The sequence below is a fragment of the Vipera ursinii genome (assembly GCF_947247035.1).
Source record: "Vipera ursinii genome assembly, chromosome: 2".
NCBI lineage: Eukaryota > Metazoa > Chordata > Lepidosauria > Squamata > Viperidae > Vipera > Vipera ursinii.
The window spans coordinates 233049881-233074189 of NC_139513.1; the positions used below are offsets into that span (position 1 = coordinate 233049881).

At 36.6% G+C, this 24309-nt stretch overlaps 1 protein-coding gene across 1 annotated transcript in view; it reads left to right on the forward strand.

Annotated features, from left to right (window-relative positions):
• The window catches only part of AOPEP (aminopeptidase O (putative)), a 203648-nt gene that overhangs the window by 15427 nt on the left and 163912 nt on the right, over positions 1–24309 (forward strand). Inside the window, exons 3-5 of the mRNA XM_083351985.1 lie at positions 3058–3224; positions 13792–13939; positions 16045–16293. Coding sequence (XP_083208111.1) covers positions 3058–3224; positions 13792–13939; positions 16045–16293 — 564 coding nt within the window. The remainder of the gene's footprint in view (positions 1–3057; positions 3225–13791; positions 13940–16044; positions 16294–24309) is intronic.

Below are 24309 nucleotides of genomic sequence, written 5' to 3' on the forward strand. Positions count from 1 at the left end.
TACTTTGTGGAACTTTGGTAATATATATGATGCTGATGCCTTCAGCATCAGCATTGTACAGTATTTGCCTGCTGTCTTCCCATATATAGGCTGTGGGCTATATGTAGTTGCTATAATTGTTGGAAAGTATGAGAAAGAGAAACTCTAAATTCCTATTGTAGGGATATAAAATAACAGCACTGTTAATAATTAAGTACTATTGTGTTCTATTCTAGTAAGTTGATATGCTATTATATGAAAGTATAAACTTCTATACTAATATTTTCATATGCTGTATTATATTTTGCACTGGAGTCCTTGTTTCAAAATACTAGTAATGTAATATGATTCCCATTGCTTTAGATTGCTCTGGGCACTTAAAGATATACATTAGCTTTTTGCTTAGAACAGAACAGCCTACCTGAATCATCACAGTGCAACTTTTAAAGTTAGCTATGTTCCAACGAAATAAAATGCTCTGTGTTTTGCTGAAACAAAAGTCAAAGCAATTGTTATTATTACCACTATTTATTACATTTATGTGCTATTGATTCCCACAAGGCTCATGGTAGCATTAACAAATCATGCATTATAATGAACCATCCACAGTATAGACATCCCTAATAATGTACACAGAAATTAACAATAATATATCAATATCAATGCTTCTAACTAAATAAATATATAATATGATACAAAACCAAGAGCAATGTCAGTGTCAATCAGTCATTGCCTAAAGATTCTCTGAAAAAGTTCAGTTTCCCCTACTGAACAAAAGATCATTACTGAAGGGCCCAGCCTACAGGAGGAAACTGTTCCAGATCATAGGTGCCATGATGTAGTAGAAGGAGAGGCCGAGCCTGGGAGCAGAATCAAGAGAGGAATTAGTCTGGAATCGTTACATTCCCACAAGTTCAGCCCCTCTTGAATTAACTGTAATCTAGCACCAACTTAGTGCTGACCATTAGTTGACAAGATTCTTGTGTGTAGGCATGAGCAATAAATCAGCTTAACTGGAACTTAACATGTGGTCCTGATTCTTCAAGCCTGACACATGATGGAGAATCTATGTGGCCATAAGAAACATTGAGGATTCTGAGCAAAACTTGTGGTCCCTTATTTTTCACCCAGGGTCCTCAAATATGGGTAGAGTGGTAGTGTATGTTAGCTGTTATCAGCTATTCAACTTGTGTATTAATGAGTCAGATGACTTCTTTCCTACAAACAGTAATTCAAACGGACATCTGTTTCATAGGACAAATATCTATTGTCATCAACATTATGCATTTAGTAGTTAAATAGTGCCTGTATATTTTTAGCTTCGTAGGTAATAAACCAGGCATAAATTGTAGTTCTGTTGTTATGCTACTGTGGGGTTTGTTTAAACATTTCCAAACGTTGTATAGAAATAACTGTGCTGATTGAAAATACTTGAATAATGTGCATAAATATTTACAAAAGCAAAAGCAAAGCAATCAACAGCATCCTCCTCCACTACCATTATTTTGTCAGGTTTGAGAGTGACAGTATCTTCATTTAAAATGCACCAGGAAAACATTGTACTTTGTGTAGAACAAGCAACCAACTCATACAATCTTTTCGGGTTCTTATATAAATAGACTAGTATACTCCATATGTTTTATCCTACAGTTTGTGAGAGGAACTTGGAAGAAGGAGCCTGACAATTGCTTCCATGATTTTAAATGTTTTCTGGCATTCTGGTGATTATTTTTAGTTCCACTGTCAAAAACTCTGTGTGGGAGTAAATAATGGCATGTGTCAGGTAACAGGTGGGCTGCCTGTGTTTCCTCTTCTTCAGTAAACATCATAACAAAAAGAATAGGGCTTGCTGGGGTATTGCAATAAAAATCTTTAGAAGATAGAAAGGAAAGGTCATCAAGCTGTGCAACTTTGTAAATATTTAATGTAATATTTTGTTTTAATGATTGAAAACCACTGGTTGGGGATTTAAAGAGTCTCTGTGGAGAGGGATATGACCAAAAGTTAATTAGATGAAGGAGCTTGGGCTGACTTATGTACAGGAACCAGTTCTTGGTCTTGGTCTCTTGTAACGATTTTTTGGGATAGCCATCCTGAACTGGGTACTTTCCAAATGTGTTGATGCTACATTCTCAGAAGATCTCAGTAGGGTTCTGCCACAATTAAGGACACAGTAGAAAGGATGCTATTTAAACACTAAAATTGCCAAGGGAAAGGGTAACTCTAGCCATCTCTGTAGTTTAGTTCTTGAGTATAAGCCTTTTTTGGTTAACCATAGAAGTAAATAGCTGCCAGTTGCTACTGTGGAAAAAGCATAGGACATTTGGTGATTTAACTTACCCTTATCTCTGAAAATAAATCCACATAGACATAGGATTGGTTTGCATACAGTTGTTAATCTTACATTTAAGAAAGGAAGTCTTGATTTATCTACAGCCCCCTTTTCCTTTCTTTTCTATTCAACATACAAGTGGTGGTTTTAACCCTTCTAAACTAAAGTCTAACTAACTGTAGTTAGGATTTATCATTACTTAAATTTAAAATTATATATTCTCCTTGAATGAAAATGGAAGCTTCTGATTTCCCTATTGCTGTGCCAGAAGAGACGAATAGGGGTCACAAATAGGCCTGAGGATTGCTAAAGTTTACCCCCCTAATGCATTACCATTAATGCTATATCCAGTCATGCATGCATGCGTTTGTAAATCCACAAATTCATATTCCACTTGGTAGGTTATTCCTGGTGACGGTAAATTTGTGATCAATTCAGAAACATTTTTTCGAAACTACTCTATTGGATTCTTTAGAGCAGAATAACCTGATACAAGTTCAAATACAATGTATTTCTATCTTCTCTGGTCTCCAGAGATATCAAAGAGCAAATCAGAATTTAATTTCACATAAGGTTCAAGAAGTGATTTATCCTCTGATGTGATTCTTTCTTTTCAGATTAGATTGAGACAAGATGTATTGAGTGGTATTAATGGTTTGAATTTCTGTTTCTGTTAGCAATTTTGTTTTTCTTTTAATAAGTTGTAGAGTACACACTACTTCCTTATCTTTTTCTGTTCCCTATAGACCATGTGTTTATACAGTGGGATCTCCAATAAACAACAGGGCCCTTTTTCCATGCCAGGAACCGCCTGTTGCCATGTCAACATGGCAAGCTACAGTCCGAGCAGATGCATGCTTTGTTGTTCTAATGAGTGGTGAGAATGTAGCGGAACCAGCAGAATCTGAAAAAGGTACAACTTGTTATATTGTTATATGGCGATATTAATATTTGATTCAATATTCATTTGGAAAATGATTTAGTATCAGTGCAGTATTTCTTCTACGTAGTCTGATGAGATTCTAGTCCACCTCTATCTGGAACCATTAACTTCATATTCATTCTTTTATTTTTTTTCTTCCTTACTTGATTCCTGTTTCTTACCAGTTTTTCTTTTCTCACCAATCCTTGATTTTCAGGAACTAGTAATATGCAATTCGTAGGTGGATTAATTCTAAACAAAGTTATGATAGAAATCTGCTTCTGTGTTGCCATAACAATTTATAATGACCCAAAATCTTGCTTTAAAGTGTTTGTAAAAAAATACAATTGTTGGTCGTGGTACATTTTTGCAGTAAGAGTGGATCAGTTAAAATTGTGTTTAGTATCTTGAGCTAGGATTAAGTGGTTGAGATAAGTGGCCTAAAATAATTTTTTCTTTGATACAAGAAACATGAGAAATCAAATTGAATGCTATAGCATGCTTACTAAATAACAACAACAACAATAACAATTTTGATTTAGAATATACCTCCTTGGTGTGAACTGTTTAGATTGGATTAGCCTTGATACTGAGGGCCATTTCAAACTGATAATTGGAAGTTTGGTACAACAAATCCTATTTGCTGTTGATTATTTTTATGTAACTTAACCTTATTTCTGTTGGTTGAATTATCATATTGAAATCTGCTTCACAATAGAAATTTATTTTTCTTTAAAATTAAAAATTCAAACAACAAAATACCAACACATACCGTTTGACATAATTACTGAAGAATATATGCATTTCAAAGGGAGCTTTTCTATAGTTAGATTTTAGTATAGCCCTTAATATCATTAGCGCATCTCTCAATCAGCTCTGCTGTATTTTCACTGATTTATTCTCAGAAGTAAATCTTACTGAATTCAGTTGGACATTACCAATATCATAAGAATACAATCTTAAAATTTCTTACAATTTTTTTCTTTATAATTTTTATTACAGTAATAAAAGCAAATACCGTATAAACTAAACCCAGAGAATGAAAGAGAAACAGGAAGAATTTAAAAATGCTTACAAAGATAAAGAAAAGAAATATATAAAGCAGTGACTTCCGATCTTCATCCCAAGTATAGACAAATTTGATAATTCTTCACCCCCTACAAGTTTTCAAACAAACCTCTCTTCTTCCTGTAACCTGTCTCTTATTTATATGTAAATCTATAAATCATCCATATTTCAGTCCTCGTGTTGGCAAAAAGTCCATAAAAGGTTATCAGAGCTTTATAAAACATATTTTAACCTTGGTCAAACAAACCAACTTTATATTCCCTTTTTTTTAACTTCTAACAACATCATTCATTCAGATGTCATAGAATTTGGTCTTTCTTCAGTTTCTCTTTTTCCTGTCCCAAAGACTTCTTTGAGGCTTTAGCAAACCCTTTTAAATCCAACAAAAATAATTATCCAGATCATTCTCTTGATTTATCATTTGTAATTTTACTTTGATTTTCAATGTTTTAATCTACTTTTTGCGTAACCAGCAAAAAGTTTTCTATTAGGATCATTTCCTTAGCTTGCCATTTGTTTTTCTACTTTAGCTGCCTTCTCTATCTTCTGATTCACAGTTTTGTTTGATATCCAGTATTTCTGATTTTACTATTTTTGCAATGGATAAAATTTGTTTCACATCTGTCATTCTTTCATTAGCATTTTTTGTGCATAGTCTGTTCATGAAAACAGGCTTCATAGTTGACATTGTTAATATCATAGTTACTAATTTCTGGCCCCATTTTTCAAAAATCTCCTTGGGATTTCAAATGTCACAACATTTTGTTTCATTTTGTAAATACCAGTAGTAATCAAAAAACAAAGACAAGTTTACACTTTCCCCCCTTTTTTCTGCCTGTAATCTTTCATCCCATCTGGTGTCCAATTTCTAAAATCATAGTCTTAGATTTCCATTATGAGTTAAGATAGACAAAACAATTTGGTTTCCATGAAACACTATTTATTTGTTTCCAAAATCTTAAAGTAAAAGTTTAAATATTTCAAATGTGTTTGTATTCTTAATTGGTTTATAACTTTCTTAGATTAACATTGCATTTAGCTTTTTGCTATTTATTGCTAATTCTTTAAATTCTTATGGTTAATTTTTATTTTGCTCAAAAAAAGATGATAAACTCACCAAGAAGCTTTTCAAACCTGTTGTTCTAAAGATCTTTAATGGTCCTAGGTTAATTTAAAAAAGCAATTTTCTGAAAATGATTAGAAAGGTTAGGAAACTCTGTCTTTTAAAAGTCTCTGCTATATTTATGAGTATGATGGCTTGCCCCTCTGATCCTTTGGTGCCTGAAATCTGCAGGTGTGTATTGCCTTGCAATCTCACTGTGAGGAGCACTTGTCTAGATAACATGTAAGTAATCTCCTGTTTTCTCCTTGTCCAGAGCCACGGTCATCATCTCAGCTCTTTCAAAGACATGTTTAGTTTGCCATGCTTCCTCAGACATTTCTTACAAAAATGTTAATAAAGCAATGAGATAACAATGTTTGGGCAAGTTTCCCATAGCAAATTGTTTAAATTAAATGCTATAGTTTTGTATAGTTTAGTAAACTGTGATGGATTTTTGCTGATGATTCATTTACCTGAATGAATTTGTATACAAAGTGTAGATTTTTTGGTGCTATATCATTTTTTTTTTAGAAAGTGAGAGAGAAACTTAGATTGCTTTCAGTTTGGAAAGTTTAATCATGAGGTGTGAAAGCATAGAGCTCTTAATTAATGGATTACAAATGATATCACTATTTTATTGTTTTAATATATTAATTGTAGTCAGGTTTAGAATCCAAACTATACTTTTGGGTATTACAGAGAACTCAAAGGATATTAGTATGTTTAGGATTTACACAGAGTTACTTTTCTTTATTATAACTGTCATCCACTTTAAGCCTCTATTCCTCCCTCCCTCCGTCCCCAACTCTTGCATACTACCCCATTATTTCCATCAGTTTTGCATTGTGTTTTTCTGTTTGACTTTTACTGTTAGATAACAACATCTTACCCTGTAATGAGATGGACAGCACAATAAATTTAATAATAAATAAAATAACCATAAAATTGTTTGTTACTTCACAGAGTAATTTTTAAAGCAATAATTTAAAGCAATTGTCTCTCCTTGCTGAAGATTCTTAATTTTATACAGAATCTGTGTTTTCATTTTAAGCAGCATTCAAATATGTCTCTGAATCTATGGTCCAAACTCAAATGCTCCTGAGTGCTCCTGAAGACTAGTTTCATAGCACAAGAGCCTGAAACTGAAGCCTCTGACAAATCAAACATTAAGAAATGTTTGAATATTATTCATATTCAAACATTTCTTAATATATATATTCAGAACAAATATGGGACTAAAAAGTTCCATTTAGCTTATGAGTAGATTTTAGTGGGATATTGTTATTGGTACTTTGTATGTAGTTATGTTAAAGGGGAGTTAAAGCACATTATGAATTTGGTTAATTGTATATTATGCATAATTTTTATTTAGAATATGATTATTATAACTATAATCCTGTATTTAGCTCTGGGAAGTGGGGGGGAAGTGGGCGGGTTTGAGGTGGAGGGGATTTGGGGATATATTGTAAAATTTTGTTTTTGTAAAACTCTTTAATAAAAAAAAGAAACGTTTGAATATTATGAATAATACTATGGTATGCCATTAAACATACATTTATTTTTTTTATTTTGTACATAATTCTGCAAATCAGAGGGGCTTTTGCCATTTCAGTTTGACCACTTATCTGACAGCATTTTTCTAAAGCAGAACATCAATATTTGTTTTGGTTGTTGCTGAATAAATATATAACCCTTAAATCTAATAATCTGAAACTTGGCAGGATTTGTCTGCTCATAAGAGGCAACTGTGCCTGAACATTATTTTCAGTTCTGCCAAGTAATAAAAATTACTTTGGCAGTTCTCTTGTTAAAAAAATCATGTTTTGTCTTCAATTTTCTGAAAATTTAGCTCAAATTCAGATTATATTTAATAAAAGCCAAGCTAAAAATGATGTATTATTTCACACAGAAAAAAGCAATTGGCATTTGATGCTTAATGGGGAAATATTGAATCTGGCTTAAGATTTGAGCATAAGCCTCATCTAATTGATCATGGATCGATTGATGGATGGGAAGTGACCTGCTTGGGCAGAAACTGAGATCCTTCTATTTGGGATATATAGCAGGTAGATCACTTAGTAGGAGGAACATTTGGCCAAAGCTGTGCTAACACCACCCTACCCCCAAAACTGATACAGCTTCTCACCAACGAGCATGGAAAAGCTTAGGAGAGAGAGTGCACAGCATCTTCCCCAGGATAGCACTCAGTAGAGCTTGGCTGATAGAGGGCATACCAGGAGCACATCCCCACTTGGGCAGAGACAATGTTCCTCTCTTCTTTTCCATGAGGCACAGACTCCTCTCCTAGTAAGATCATACACCACCATCTATCTCTGCTTCTTCTCTCCTCTGCCTCCATTCCCAAAGCAGTCATTCTGTTGCACCTTGGCTAATGACTGCAGAGGAGAAGCCGGTCCTGTGCAATGCTGGCCTCAACTTGCTTGCCTTATGCTCCCCCAATTCTTTGTTGAGGTGGATGGAGGGAAGTTGCCAAATGGGAGTTTAAAGGCACCAGGAAGCTTGAAAGTGCTATAGTCTCTCATTAACCACAGGAAGCTGACTGGCCCCTATCCAAGAAGTGACAACACCTCAGAATAGGGCTAAAGGGCAACCACACTTTAGCCTCCTTTATCTGGCTGGAGAGACAAATATTTTCTACTTAGAGAAGATCTATAACTGCCACCTTACTTCTCTGTGTCAGCGAAGCTCAGGCTGCACCTAGTTCAAAAACTCCTGGTGTAAACAGTGGTTTAGTGTTGCGAGAATGAATCTTTGTGAGTTTAGGGCTTGCATTGATTCCCCTGCCTGCTTTTTCTAGAAGATTTAGCTTCTGTTTTTATTAACTGCAACTGAGCATGACAACTGAAACCAGTGGAAGTCATTTTTCGTAAAGTCATGCCTCCTTCTGGGTGACAGTTTCTTATTCCTTCTGCATTTTGTATAACATTGCTTAGACTGCACGGGAATAATGTGTGAAGTACATGCTATTTATTTAAGATTTGGGCAGGATTACATTTTTGTAAGCATCAAATATATGAAGTAGAAGAAATCCCATAGATCATTTTAGTATAATCCCTTGCTCCATGAAGAAATCCATTAATTCATGCCTAACAGGTAGCCATCCAGACTCCATTTGTAAACCTGTAGAACAAGGGTGTCAAACTCAATTTCATTGAGGGCTGCATCAACATTATCAAAGGGCCAGTTGTTGTCCCCTTCTCTCCCTCAAGCTTGCCCCATAGAAGCCTCTCCTATTCCATCCCCTGCTCTCCCTCAGGTTTGCCCCACCGACATCTCTCCTCGCCATTGCCTTCTCTCCCCCCTCACTCCTCCTCTTCCCACCAAAACTCCTCCTTTTATATCCTCTCCTCTCCCATGTGCTCATTCACTGCCTGGCTGGCCTTGTCACGCAGTGGTCATCAGCTGATTCTGGGGTCCCCATCAAGCCCTGGCAGCCCTGCAGCTCCAGCTGTGTCTTCCCCTGAAAACTCTGTGCAGCTGCCGGCCACCTGTGAAGCTGCTGGAAATTCTGATTAGTTGGAGCCGTGTGCGCTGATCCCGGGGCCTCAGTAGAGCCCCAGCAATACCTGATGACTCTCCCCCAGGCCTCTCTGATGCTACCACTGCTTCAGCTCCCCCCTCCCCCCCACACACGCTACATAGTCAATCATCTTCTTCTAGTAGTCTGCTTGAGGGCCAGAACTAAACACATCAAGGACTGGATATGGCCCATAGGCCTTGACTTGGACATGTCTGTTGTAGAGCTTGGCAATCTATAAGTGTTCAAGAGCTTTCACAGTTTTAATTCTAACTTAACTTCTGTGGACCTGACTTTGTATTTAATAGGTCCCTAAGAGGGCATGCACAAGTGCACTGGCGTGCCTATTGTCCCTGTCACAATTTGATTTTCTAATTTTCTTTGTTTGAATTTGCATTTTTATTTGTTTGACAAATAAAAAAAGAAATTCCTGTTAACATTCAGTATGAATTTCCTTTGATTTCCATCCTTTGTTGTGTCTTCAATTTTAATACTGAAAGCTCCTGCTTGCATGCCACAACCTTTTAGATGTTGCACAACCTTGTACACAGTAAGTGAGATTGGATTTCCCAGAATAAGTACTTGAAACTTGTGTGGAGGGGACTACGTGGTCACTCAGTATCTATGGATATCCTTCCACAATAGTCCAGCTGGCTGGGAATTTCAGAGGTGAATTGGAAGTTACAGAAACAAATGTTCATTTTGGAGAAGTTTTCACTAAAGTGATTTCCACTGATGTTATCAGCTCACCCTCAACTCTATCCAGCTTTTTGTGCAGCCACAAACTTTTGGTCCAGTAATATTTTTTCCAGAAATAAGTTATTGTCACAATTTCAAAAATGTCTTCCTCTTTCAGATTTGGAGAAGAGTGTGTTACACTTGCAGTTTTTGGAGCATCTGTTGTTTTTCTCCAGTTTCATATTAATTGACATTAAAAAAAATCTTCTGTTGAAATGTCTGTTGGAACCTGTTGAATAGTTCTAGGCAAATCGTCAAGAGGTTATTTGCTCCTTCAAAATTTAAAGATATTTCATTTCAAATTCTATTGCTAGATTCAAGAACTTTGAAAAAAAGCCTCTTAACTGAGATTTATAAATATGAGTTAAAATAACTATCAGCTATTGTTTCTTTTTCATTTTTTAGGCTTTTTAGATAATAGGATTTTAAGCTTGATTAAATTAATTGCAATGCAGTAGGAATAATACAGTATAAAGCTGGATTTCTCTTATATTACATATGACAATACATTATTAAAATATATTAGATGTCTTTTAAAAGTCAGTTTACGCCCTTCTCAGTGTACCTGTTCACAAGATAGTCAATAGGAAGTAAATTGAAATATAACTGAGATGCTGAAAAATCATTCTACTCAAAGGGCTAAGAGGAAAAATAAATAAATGGAGTGCCCCGATAATGCAATTAAAAACTGAGTGGATTTTCAATGAGAACATGAAATACAAATTATTAATGCATTATTAATTAGAATAACATCTTAAATTTATAGATACAGTATTGCAAATTATCTGACATAATTTGCATAATTTGTAAATAGGTGGGAATTTTCTCCATGTTACATATGTGTAAATTTTCATGTAGAAGTGATGGTGAGAACTGATTGCTACAAAAATTATTAATACAGCATCATGGGAAACAATTCACTTCTAATTTTTAACAAATACAGTTCAGTGTTTTATGGGTTTCTGTTGTACCACATTAAAATATGCATTTCTTTCATAAAAATAATTATATATATATTTTCTACCCTAGGTGGTGCTGTATCCAAGGGAGCCTCATAGGGTCCAAATAGATACAGTATGATAGTGGATTAACATTCTGGACAGAAAGACAAAGAGGAAGAAAAGAGAGAAAACATAAAGATAAAGAAAATAATTTTAGTTTAGTTTATTTCTTGCACTTTTTTGGGAAACACTGTAGTTAGAGATAAAGAGGAATGAAGAAAAAGAATGATCAAATATTTCTATTTTATATACGGTAATATAACTTGGGGAAAAGTTATACATGATTAAAAATGCTACATGGGAAATACAGACAGCTTGACACTTTCTAATAGTGATGAGCACAATAGTTGCAGTATAGTACCTAAAAATAAACAATGGTTCAGTAGAAAGACATCTAAAATAATCATGAACATTTGAGATAGTCCTTTAGCTTTGTAGCTTTAGCTTTCAGTCCCAAAGATACACTTGACAGATTTTTCTTTTTAATCATCTGCCTTGCATTTGACCACAAAATGGCTGCTGTGGGGCCCCCCTTGCTTTTTTTCTCCTCTCTGTATTTTTATTCCCAGAGTAAGAGACCACAGAAAGGGATCTGAAATGTCCTGTACAGAGTATTTATCCATTAATTTAGATTTTTTTGGCGGGGGAAGTCAACCAATTGCCAACAATTAAATTGCCCTGTTTTTAAGCAAGAGAGAAGGCCTTTCTTTCCCAGAGAAAGATCCATCCTTCCTTCCTTCCTTCCTTCCTTCCTTCCTTCCTTCCTTCCTTCCTTCCTTCCTTCCTCCCTCCTCCCTCCTTCCCTCCCTCCCTCCCTCCCTTGTATATTCTTTTATATGTATTCACAGACACACTGGCATTTAGAGTTGCTACTCTCAGATTACAGAATGTTTTAGACAGATCAGAACAGTTCATATACAGTATGAGTTCCTTCTAATAACACTATAAGATAGGTGATTATTAATTATGTTAGCACAGTGGGTCCACTGCAAATGTGCATTAGCCTGGAGTTTGAAATATATGGTGAATTTCGTTTATGTCTCTGGTAAATACCGTATATACTTGAGTATAAGCCGAATTTTTCGGCCCACTTTTTGGGCCGAAAAAGTCCACTTCGGCTTATACTCCAGTCAACAAAAAAACTTACCGAGGACTTGTGCGCGGCCGAGGCTTTGGTGCTTCCGGGATCGCGCGCACCTCTCCCAAGCCACCGCCGTCCGGAGACCTGCCGAAGTTTGGGGAGGTTTGGGGAGGTGCGCGCGCACCTCCCCAAACCTCCCCAAACGTCGGCAGGTCTCCGGACCTCCGCGCCCTGCCTGCCTGCTTCTTTCCGCTGCGGAAAGAAGCAGGCAGGCAGGGCGCAGAGTTCCGGAGACCTGCCGACGTTTGGGGAGGTTTGGGGAGGTGCACGCGCACCTCCCCAAACTTCGGCAGGTCTCCGGACGGGGGCGGCTTGGGAGAGGTGCGCGCGATCCTGGAAGCACCGAAGCCTCGGCCGCGCGCAAGTCCTCGGTAAGCTCCGGGCGGTCACTTGCTTCGCGTCTCCTGAGGGAAGGGGGGGCGACTGGAGCGGGCGTGTTTCCTCGCCTGCTGGGCGCCGCGATTTGCCCGGGGAATGCGCGGACCCCGAATGGCAGCATGGAGCGAGGAAGCGGACAGCCAGGGCTTCCCCGAGAGCCGCGGCCACACAGGGTATTCCTGTGTATTCAGGCTTGCAAAATGGCGGATCAAGCCTCTGCTGGCGGCAGAGGCTTGCAGAGCGCGGATCCAGCCTCCGGCGGCGGCAGAGGCTTGCAGAACGGCGGGTCGGCTTATACTCAAGTCAATAACTTTTTCCAGTTTTTGGGAGTGAAATTGGGGGTCTCGGCTTATACTCGAGTCGGCTTATACTCAAGTATATACGGTACATGGAAATAAATGGAACCTAATTTGCAACTTTTATAGAAAACAAATACACAATGGAATAGTTGAATAATTACATTGGATATAATCGATGCATGTTAAGCAAAATGAAGGAAGTGTTACAGAATATTTGTTTATTGTATTATTTTTATTTATTTATTTAATTATAGTTCAGAATCAGATGGAATATATTGGATCAGTGCTGCAGAAGCAAGGCTCTTACAGTGGGCATAAATATGTGCATACTGAGATTAATCCCACATTGATACTTTTCATTAAAGGCAAACATCTCACTCTGCACAAGTAGTTGGCAAGGCTGTTTCTCTCCTTTTTCCACAATGAAGCTTCATATACTCCTTCAATGTACTGAACGTTACAAAATATATTTTACCTATTTGCAAAGGAAGTGGTGAATCGCCTTACGTTAGGTGGAGGTATTCACATACATATGATATCCCAGTTATATCCTGCTTTTCTATTTGGAGGTCACTCGTGTTTTTTTTCAAATTTGCTAAATATGGCAGTTATCTTCTCCTACTACATTCAACATTCCTCACCCTCCCCCGACTTAGGAATTAGGGATTCCAAAAACTGGATAGAGCATGGAAAAATTGACTTTATCCATTCATGCAACACTACATTACACTCAGTATTTTCACTGCCATCTTACACATAAATTAGGCAAGAAATCTCACCATTTAAAAACTCGGAAATATCATATCACAACACAGAAATCCACTCATGTAAGACTTTCTCCTGATCTACCATTTTAACCACCCTTTAGAACGGGGGTGTCAAATTGCTGGCCTGCGGGCTGGATGCATCATAGCAAAACCGCACCCACCCCATTGCCGGCAATGGCAAAAAAGTCACGATACATTGCGACACGTCACGCGACGTTGCGGGTTTGACACCCCTCCTTTAGAAGTTCCCATGATACTCAAGAGCAGATCTTAGGTATCTGCAAAGCAAGTGGAAATTGCATGGTGTGTGCAGAGTGCAGCTCTTAGTTCCATCGTAGGCAATATTTTATCTTTGTAAAACTTAATTGTATAAAGCTACAATCCAATCAAAACATCAAAATAAAACATTAAAACAAAAACAAATCTCTATTTCAAGCTTTACCTGAATCATGGAAGACGTTTTTAGATTTAACAAATGGTGAGCAAACTTGATAGTTAACATAGTCTACATGTTTTTTCTTCTTAGGTATATTAAGTTGGTTTTATTATGTGACAATGCCAATGCCAGCATCCACCTTTGCTATTGCTGTTGGATGTTGGGCAGAAGTTAAAAGAAAAAGTTATGAAACTGATGATCTGAAGAATGATGGACTGTCTTCAAAAGTGGATGTCAGGTTGGTGATTACAGCTGAAAAATATGTACTTTAAAGAACATTCAGTTTCTTCTATTATAAAAGAAAATGAGTCATCGTAGTTGAGGAACAATAGTTGGACGTGTTTAATCAAAGCAGAAGAAAATTGTAGAAGAGAAATTGTCCACTGAAAGAGGACGGGCAAGGGTGTGTTGCTTGTACAGAAAGAAAGGGTTCTTTGAAAAAGAGCATGGCTTTTTATGTCATTTACTTTAGCTGCATAATATGCAAGTTAAACACCTAAACTACAGAGTTTAGACTTTTTTCAGTTACATTTTTAGTTTTAAATTATTCAAACCCTATTAGTTCCTAACACTGAGATTAACAAGAACATGATTGCAAATGTCACTACAGAGGCAAAACCAAAGACAAAATGGATTGCTTAATAGGTGAATTTTAATGGAGGCCTAATAAAACAATGCTGTTAAGCATCCCTTTTTATTTCTTCTTTTAAATTCGAAATTCCTTATTATTTTGCATGGTAAAAACTGTCCTCTATTTTACAGCCTTGATTGATGCTGGCATATCTTATGAAGCTTATTAGGTTGCTATTCCTGTATCATATTTTTTTTCATCGTTCTTTCACATTATTAGCAGGCTGTCTCTTAAAATCCCATTCCTGTTTCCATCTTTTCATTGTTGGTGTGAAAAATTACATTTCTAATCTTTGTTCCTATATTTATAGAATGAAAGTACCACCCAAAAACATGTTGCAGATCTGATATAACCACTGCTTAGAGTATGCATTTCATATCAAAAGTTTATTGAAAGGAATTTGAAAAAAATATTGTTGTTTATAGGTTGTGGCTGTATACCCTTCCAGATAGGAGCATAATTCAGGCTTTCTGCATGTCAATAATTTATTGTCTTCTGTTCTGCAGATGATAAAAAACAAAAGTGTACCTGTAAGAGAAACCACAACTGCAGTGTTTTCACTTTTTTATGACAATTTTTTTTAATCACAGGAAATTGGTTAATGGTTAAAATAGTTAATGAACTATACCAAATCAAAGGCATTGTTAGTACTATTTTTCTTCTCCAAATATATTTTCCTTTTTTTAAAAAATGACAAAATATGATAGGCTTATAAATGGAAGGAAACATTATCAATTCTGTGAACCGGGCAGGATGACTGCATGATAGAATCTCACTGTTAGGTTTTATCCAATAGCAGGAAAAATTACTTAGGCAAGCTTACAAGAACTTCACATAAGTAATATGTATTTCAAAAATGTTAGAGGCCATAAGCAAAGAATTTTAGCAACTGCTATAATTCAACAAGCCATGTATATTGAAGCAATGTTCAACCCTTCTTGTGATATTTCCCCCCTTTCTTTTCTGTGCACTGGCTTGCTTCAATCTGTCCTTTATTTTTATAATTATCAGATTTGTTATCATGGTGGTTTTCACTGACTGTGGAAGAACTAACTTTCACATTCATCTGGAAAAACTTTCAAGATGAAAATTTCTTTCAATGGATATTTCTAAGAGTGTCCTATCTTGAGGTGTTCAAGATCATGGGGGCAATATGCTGACTCTGTAAACTGCTTAGACAGGGCTGTAAAGCACTGTGAAGTGGTATATAAGTCTAAGTGCTAGTGCTAGTGCTATTATTGAGTAGTTTAGGGCAGGGGTCCCCAACCTTGGCAATTTTAAGACTTGTGGACTTGTGGCTGGCTGGGGAATTCTGGGAGTTGAAGTCTACAAGTCTTAAAGTTGCCAACGCTGGGGACCCCTGGTTTGGGGCATTAGCATTATTTCATTGCCTGAATTGCAGAGGTGACAGGCAGGTGATAGCGAGACAAACAATAACAATAATTGAAAATCCCTGCAGACCTTCTCACAATAATTTCAAGCAAGTTACCCAACCACATTTTTTCTTGCCTGGATGAGATTCTGAATTCTATATATAGCAGATAAAGAAAAAGATTGTCAAAGGAAAGAAATTGCCATCTGATCCAGATGTTTCCCGCTTAATGTTGTATAAGTATGAACAAATCACACAAACCTCTTGGCCACGTTTTGCTGAATTCTCATAACTTTTTTTTTTAAAAAAATCAATTCAATGACTTCTTTGTCTCTGCCAGGTTATTAAAAAAGGCTTGCAGTCATACACCATATCCTTGTCGTTTCCAAGATCCTACCACCTCTGCTCAGGTTATTATTCCTCACCGCATCTTTGCTCCTCTGTGCCTTAAGGAATCCTGCAAAAAGGTTTTATTCCACCTGCTTCCTCAGTGTCTCTCTGCGGCGTATGATCTGCTGGGTACACATCCCTTTTCCCGGCTTGATGTTTTGATAGTTCCAATGAACTTTTCCAGTCTTGGAATGGCAAGGTATGGATATTTTTCCCATTTTCTGTGTGGTTTAATTTGGCTATCAGTGCCTTATTGAATCCCAGTATCATCCTTTATAATACCCGTTGGCTGGACACTATAAAGGATGACACTAGGATGACCATAGCGGATCTGAAGGAGGCAGTGCACGACAGAGGGTCATGGAGAGTGCTGATCCATAGAGTGGCCAGCTGAATGGCTGATGGCGATGATGGTTTATTGAATAAACTGCAATCAAATGCAGAATGTGCTATGTTGTAAAAAATGATGACAAATCACAGTGATTGGATTCATACTGAGACATAACCAAAGAAACCACATTATGACTTAGCAGAATGTGTGAACCCACTCCATATGTATGTATATATATATGTATGTATTTATGTATCCATGTACAGTATGTATGTATGTACAGTATGTATGTATGTATGTATGTATGTATGTATGTATGTATGTATGTATGTCTTTGCCAGGAAGAAAAACATTGTTAAAATCCTTTCTGCATTTTTCAGAGCCACTGTCTTTGCACATGTGGCTATAAAGGGTAGGCACCTATAACATAAAAGAGTCATTACTCAGTTGGGCATCCCATGAATCTAAATTATAAATAAAGAATTAATTCATCCGTTGTATGACAGAATAGAAAAGGTAACACTGCCTGCTGTCTTGTAACACCATCACCAGGCTTACAAATTGTTCCTAGGGTGATATCTGAGGCTGGGAAAATAAGTTTGGGAGGTGGAAGTGGATCTTTTCCGAAATACATATCTGATGGATGGGGGAAGTGGAAATGGGCTAAGGAGCAAGCAGAATGCTAGCTGTGTTGGAGTTGGCTGAGAGGAGAAGAAAAATGGCTGAGCACAGATGAAATTAGGCAGTATTGGACTGCTAAAGAGAAGCATGTTCCAGATGAAGAGGAGAATGACATAGTGAAAGAGCTGTGTACCATATGTAGATAGCCTGAGGGAGAAAATGAACCAACGATATAGAAAAGATGAGGTTTGAACTAGCTGTACAAGTTGCCAGCTAAGTTTTAATTAAACCCTTGATTACTTCTTTCGGAATTTAGTCACAGCCACACACATAAATACAATTTAGGATAACCTAAGCTATTATATTAGTATCAACTAACATATGAAAGCAGAGAGACAGTTAATCTCAGAATGGTAGAACAATTAGGGTTTAAAGCAATTTATTACCTTACTTTGAATACAGAAGCCAAAAAGAGTGGTGAATGATGAAATCTAAAGAAAAGCAGTATACACTTGAATGCTGTTTTAAAACGCCTAAATATTTATGGGAGTTCTTGGAATTCTTAAATTCTTAAATTCTTCATTTCTTATTTAAAAGGGGAAATGAATAAAAAAGCATAGTACCATAAGGATATAATTAGGTATATGTACTTTTGACATTAATGTTAAAAAAAAAAATTACAGTGACGTGGGGATCTTTCTGTTATGTCCTATGCACTATTTTCTCTTTACTGTAAGCATGGATGTTTTCCAAAGCTTCTTATTACTTTATGTATTATCTTGATACAGGAAGAGTACTGTGCTACGTGTGCATTTAATCAACTACTTGATCCGCAGTTGTATAAATATAACATAATTCAGTTGGCAAGAACAAAAGAGCTGCTGTTCTGAAAATGTTCTTTGCATTTGACTGCTACCAAAGGAAATAGCTATGCATTTTCAGTCATTCATGTTTAAATCTGCAATTTTTCTCTTTCCCTTTCTCTTATTTTTTACATATAACATAGGTCCATGTACTTGGGCAAGTCTGTCCTCATTAGTGTGGAAGCTACATGTTTAATGTACAGCACCCAGGGACTTTTCCTTTTTTTGAAGGTGACCCCATATTTCAAAGTAGGAAGAAACAGGGATTCTTAATGGGAAGTTTGAGAGCTGTGTTTTCCAGCAATGGCCAACGTAGATTCAGCATTATTTTATTTTAAGACTTGCCAATGCTTTTTTGAAGGAAAAATCTGCCTTGAAATAATTGTCATATGCTTTGGGTAGGTTGTCACTTGAGCTGTTTAATTTGCTACATATTATCTATAGAATAGTAATTTTAATGGAAGTTACTTCTGGATTTTCAAAAGAACCTGAAAAATGTGTTGGATTCTGGAACTGCTCAGAGTAATGCAGCCATTTTTGTAGTGATTGAAATGGCAGTGGAAATTCTGTACAGGTAGTCCTTGACTTCGCAGTTCATTTGGTGACCATTCAGAGTTACAATATCATTGAAAAATGTGACTTAGGACCATTTTTCACACTTATGACTGTTGCAGCGACCCCATGGTCACATGAACATAATTCAAACAGTTGGCAACTGACTCACATTTATGACAGTTGCAGTGTCCTGGGATCATGTGATCACCCTTTGCGACCTTCTGACAAGCAAAGTCAATGGAGAAACCAGATTCATGTAACAAACGTGTTACTTATCTTTTTTTTTAATTGAAAAGTTTTATCATACATTTTATCTTTAACAGTCCCCCCTACCCCTCCCCTATCCCTCCCTCCCTACCCCTCCCCCCCTCCCCCCCCGACTTCCCAGAGCTAAGTACAAGGTATAAAAAACAAAAAAGACAATCATAAACATCCATATGCTAACAACCATAAACTCTAAAATCTATCACTCTCTAGCTCATATAGGATAACTACAAACACTATTAATATAAAATATATAAAAAAAAGAAAAAAGAAAGGAAGACTTATTCAAATGCTACATGAAACTTTTTAGTCCCATATTTGTTCTGGATATACTCAATCCATTTTCTCCACTCCATAATATAGCATTCTTGCGAGTGATCTTTCAAATAAGCCGATATCTTTGCCATCTCTGCCAGGTCAGAAACCTTTAAAGTCCATTCTTCTATAGTCGGCAGTTCCTCCTTCTTCCAATACTGACCTATTAAGAGTCTTGCTGCCGTAATTAAATTCAGCATCAACTTAGTGTCCACAACTGTAACATCTGTAATTATTCCCAACAAAAAATGTTGCAGACAAAACTTTATCCTTTGCTTGAAAATCTTCTGCATATTCCACCAGATTTTTATCCAAAAAGCCTTGACCTTTTTACAGGTCCACCATATGTGAAAATATGTTGCATCTTCGCCACCACACCTCCAGCATTTAGGCTGATAATTCGGATACATACTTGCAAGCTTTTTAGGATCTAAATACCATCTATAAAACATTTTATAAAAATTCTCTCTTAGATTTTGAGCTTGTGTGAATTTTACGTTCCTCACCCAAATCCTTTCCCACGTGTCCATTGTAATAACTTCTTGGATGTTTTGGGCCCATTTAATCATACAATCTTTAACAAGTTCTGTGTTACTTATCTTAACAGCTGCCGTAATTCACTTAACAACTGTGGCAAGAAAGGTCGTAAAATGGGGCATAACTCACTTAACAAACATCTTGCTTAGCAACATAAATTTGGGGCTCAATTGTTGTAAGTTGAGGACTGCTTGTAGTTGTTTTCTACTAACTGTTGTACTTTAGCTCAGTGCTGTCCTTCTTTTCTTTTGGTGTTATTCAGCATTTGGAGGCTTTGGAAACCTCTCATGTATCATACTCAGGGCTTTTTTCCTCATAGAACGCTCAGAACGGAGTTCCGGCACCTTTTTTGGATGGAACCTTGTAGGATAGGCAAGGCGGGTTGCATGACATGTGTGAGTTCCGGCACCTTTTTCTTTTACATAAAAAGCACTGATCATACTTATATCCTTCTGAATATAATAGGAATTTCCCCCTAAATGGAGTAGACAAAACAAACAACTCTACAGACATAAATGGGAGTTGGGATGGGTAGGAATGTGGAGATGGATAGTAGTACTGTAAATAGAGAAACAAAAACTGAATGAATATAAAAGAAAAAAAACTCAGAAAAACAGAAACAGGATAAGCTTCCAAGGTTCCCATAGTTTTTAACAAGGAAATCTATAATACTGCCCCTTCTGTTGTTTTCACTGATTGTGACAGTATTTATAGCATGTGTATCTTAAATAGGTTTAATTCTGCATATTGTACACTCTGTATTTTTGCTATATATTACAGATCAATTTAAAATTGGCATTTTGTCAACCATTAAGCATGATGTATTGTGTACTTGATAGGCTCTTTTCTTCCAAACGCAGGCCATTTGGTCTAAAATTGGCCTAACTTATTTTGCCTTCAAGGAAAACAGCTTATTGCTTGTATTTATAGAGATAAATGCAATGTCAAATTAGCTGAATTTAATGCTGTTCTATTTTCTCTTTTCAGCCTTCTTCTTATAGCTGAAGAATTAATTGCATTTTCATATGTTCCTTATATTCCAGTATAAGTATAAGCCTAAAAATAAAGTTTACTGAATTTAACTGGGAAATGAGATTTATTCCCAGCAGGCTTGCATAAGATTGCAACTTTCAACTATAAAATTAATACTGCTTCAGGTTTTTTAGTTGTTTATGTGACTAACAAAAAGTTTGTTCTAGAACCTGAACAAATATTGGATACTTTTTTGATGAGTGATTACTATGACTTATGTACCTTCCTCTAAAAATATTTGTAAATATGTCATTTGTGAGTAAAAAGGGATCATGGCTTTTCTGCATATATGAGTCACAAAGAAAAACAGTATTTATTACTCTATGTTTCATTTATTTCATCAACTTATTCTACTCTTCTACTTCTAAGTAAGTTTTGAATAAGAAAGCCACATGTGAATTTCCTTTCCAGATTTTTTTTGTAGTTAGTTCTTTTTTAAAGTTTCCTATTTGCAAAAAAAAAAAAAATTGTGAGTTCCACACATGATAGCATTTCAAATGATATAAATATATAGTACCTTAGTAAAATCTCGGTTAACTCTCACTTGTCAGTTGCTATTATTTTATCGTGATCATTCTAATTTGTCATTATCTTTTAAAACAGGGGTCCCCAATCCCTGGGTTGCGGCCCACTATCAGGCTGCAGAAGCAGCGGGCAAGCACGCGCCGTGCGCAGTTCCACTTGCGCAAATAGAGCTGCACGCAGAACTACCCCCCTCCCCCCCACTCTGCAAAGCCAGAAAGGTTGTGGAACGCTGTTTTAAAAGATTGTATGCACATTGCATTTTCCTCGAGGAGGTTAAGGTCAGGCAGGAACATTGATTTAGCAGTGCTTGGTGGGAGGCAGTGGTTGGGACACTCTTGAGCAGGGGTGTCAAACTTAATTTCATTGAGGGCCGCATCAGCATTGTGGTTGCCCTCAAGGGGGCCAGGTGGGTATGGCCAGGGTGGGCGTGGCCTACTGGGTGAGCGTGGCTAGAGTGCGTATGGCCTACTGGGTGGGCATGGCCAGCTCTACATCATTCGCATCAAGGGTGCCTATGGGGGCCTGGGCAGGAGTGGGACAGATCTGAGGGTCTCTGGCAGAAGGAGGGTCTCTGGGCCAGGGCCCAAGGCAGTGGGGGTCATTCCTTCACTGTTTCCAGGATGGCTTCGTGGGCCACATGAAACCACTTCGTGGACCGGATCCGGCCCCCGGGCCTTGTGTTTGACATGTCTGCTCTTGAGCAATACAGACCCAGTACTTGGTGCTAATGCTATTTTGCAGCATTGTTGCACCCAGCCTCGAGTCCTGATCATTGGACCTTCAGAGGCCCAGCGTTTTGGCTGCTTCTATTGAATGCCAGAGGTCAGTTTATAATGAGGGCTTCCTCACATGTGATTTATTAATGGTTGAGAGGGCTGATCCGGTGTGCATTACTGAAACCTGGCTGAAGGAGGTGCTCTCATAAATGTGAAGAGCACATGCTGGGTCCCTTCAATTCAGAAACTTCAACAGATGAGACCCAGGAAGACCTTTATTCTTTTGGGGATGTTTGTATATTGTGTAGAGGTATTATGATACCTCTTCATAATAAAACCATTTCTACCTCATAGTAAATCTGAATTATTTTGATAATGGTTCTCAATTCAGTTATCAACTGAGGATTAAAACAATACTTGGAACACATCAAGCAGATGAGATTTCCTTACACATTGAACCACTTAGCTCATAAACATGTAACAGATGTGTATCGAGCAGAAGTCTGTTACAGCATTTATCAGTAAAACTGAGACCCATTCGACTGAACTCAATCTTTGCAGTGGTTCTCTAACCAGATTTAAAACTATTGTCAAAATATTTCTAGCGTGTCATTTTTAAAAAAACATTTAAAGTATATAGATTGAAATTTTAGTAGTAGATAATGGACAAAACAGATTATGTTTTTTAATGTACATCAGAACATCCCATAACTTTTTCAGGCCCTAACCCAGTTTGAATGGAGAACATCCATCTCGTGACAGATGTCAACTCAGAAATCACAAGTCTTGTGGAATGAACTTTATGCTTTATTAAATCTCTGAAATCCGTCAACTAGGGTCAAGTGGATAATATACCAACATGCATATTAAATACTGAATAGGATATTTAAAAACATTTGTAATCAGTGCCAAGACCAAACTCATAAGTCATTTCACACAAATATCTACAGTACTCCTTATTTTCCCTCCACGTATTTTGTTTCAACAGCTTTTGGGAATAGGGTAGGGTACGTTTTATTGTTATGTTACTGTTAAATAATTGTAAATTAGTAACTTTGCTGATTTATTGCAAAAGACTATCCAGTCACCAGCTAACAACCTTAATTTACTTTCTGCCTATTAATGCATTATTTGAATATGAGAATAAAACAAAAACTTCTGTATTTGATGTCACTTCCCCAGAAAAAAGGACACCAATACACAACTTTTTTACTGAAACTAAGATTGACTTTCATTCCTGTCATAATTACCAATTTATACCATACAGTATTTTACACTAGGTACAAAAATATCTAAACTTGTCTAAATATGGATTGCGCCACTTTTCTTATCCACCTTCTTTGTAGCAATATAATAAAATTATATTTGGAGCTTGCTAGAGAAGGATGTATTAATCACCTCTGTCTTCAGTAATTCTGACTATGGAACTGGTGACCATATGATTGATTGATAAATACTTGAATAGCTAAAATGGATAAATATGTCTTCTTTATTTTAGAACTAAGGTAGGATATAGCTAACTGGTAGCATCAAGACTAGATCTTATCTTATTTAAACAAGGTTGGCCCTGTTTGTATTTCTTGGATGGAAAACATCTTTTCCAAGATTGGAGAAGGAAAGAAGGAAGGAAGGAAGGAAAGAGAGAAAGAAAGAAAGAAAGAAAGAAAGAAAGAAAAAGAAAGAGAGAGAGAGAGAAAAGAAAGAAAGAAAGGAAAGAAAGAAAGAGAAAGAGAGAGAAAGGAAAGAAAGAAAGAAAGAAAGAAAGAAAGAAAGAAAGAAAGAAAGAAAGAAAGAAAGAAAGAAAGAAAGAAAGAAAGAAAGAAACTGTGTTTGTGTGTTGCATGTGTGTCCGGATAATCATCAGGGAATGATTTCAATTCTAGAGATTCTTTACTCTATATAATCTTCAACCTAGAAAAAACTACTCTAGGCATAAGAGAAGATGTAACATTTATTTTCTGGAACAATTAAAAAACATTCAGGCAAAACCTGGTTTTGGAGACTGGCTAAAAATAGCAATGACTTTTAATGTTCTTTTATGTTACGAATTTATGTTCTATTTTTATTCTTTTTAAAAGTTTTTTTAAAATTGGACTTCCAATTACATGTGCAATTTATAACATTCAGACTGTTTTACTGATATTTCTATACCTCTGAAAGTTTTTTATGGTGTCAGAATAACCCTGGAGTTAAATGTATTAACACTTGAACATGAATGAATACATCAGCCTCAGATGATATTTTTCAGTTTTCTTGCAGCTCTTGACATTTGTTTACCAGACTTCAAACCTTTTATGTACCAGTATTTTATCCTTTAATTCTTGAAGCTGATTCTCAGTTGCAATTGTCAGTGGATAATATGAAACCCTCCAGATGTTGTTGAACTATAATTTTCAGCATCTTTCACCATTGTTTATACTGGGTAGGATGAAGTTCAGCAAGGTCTGGATTGTTGA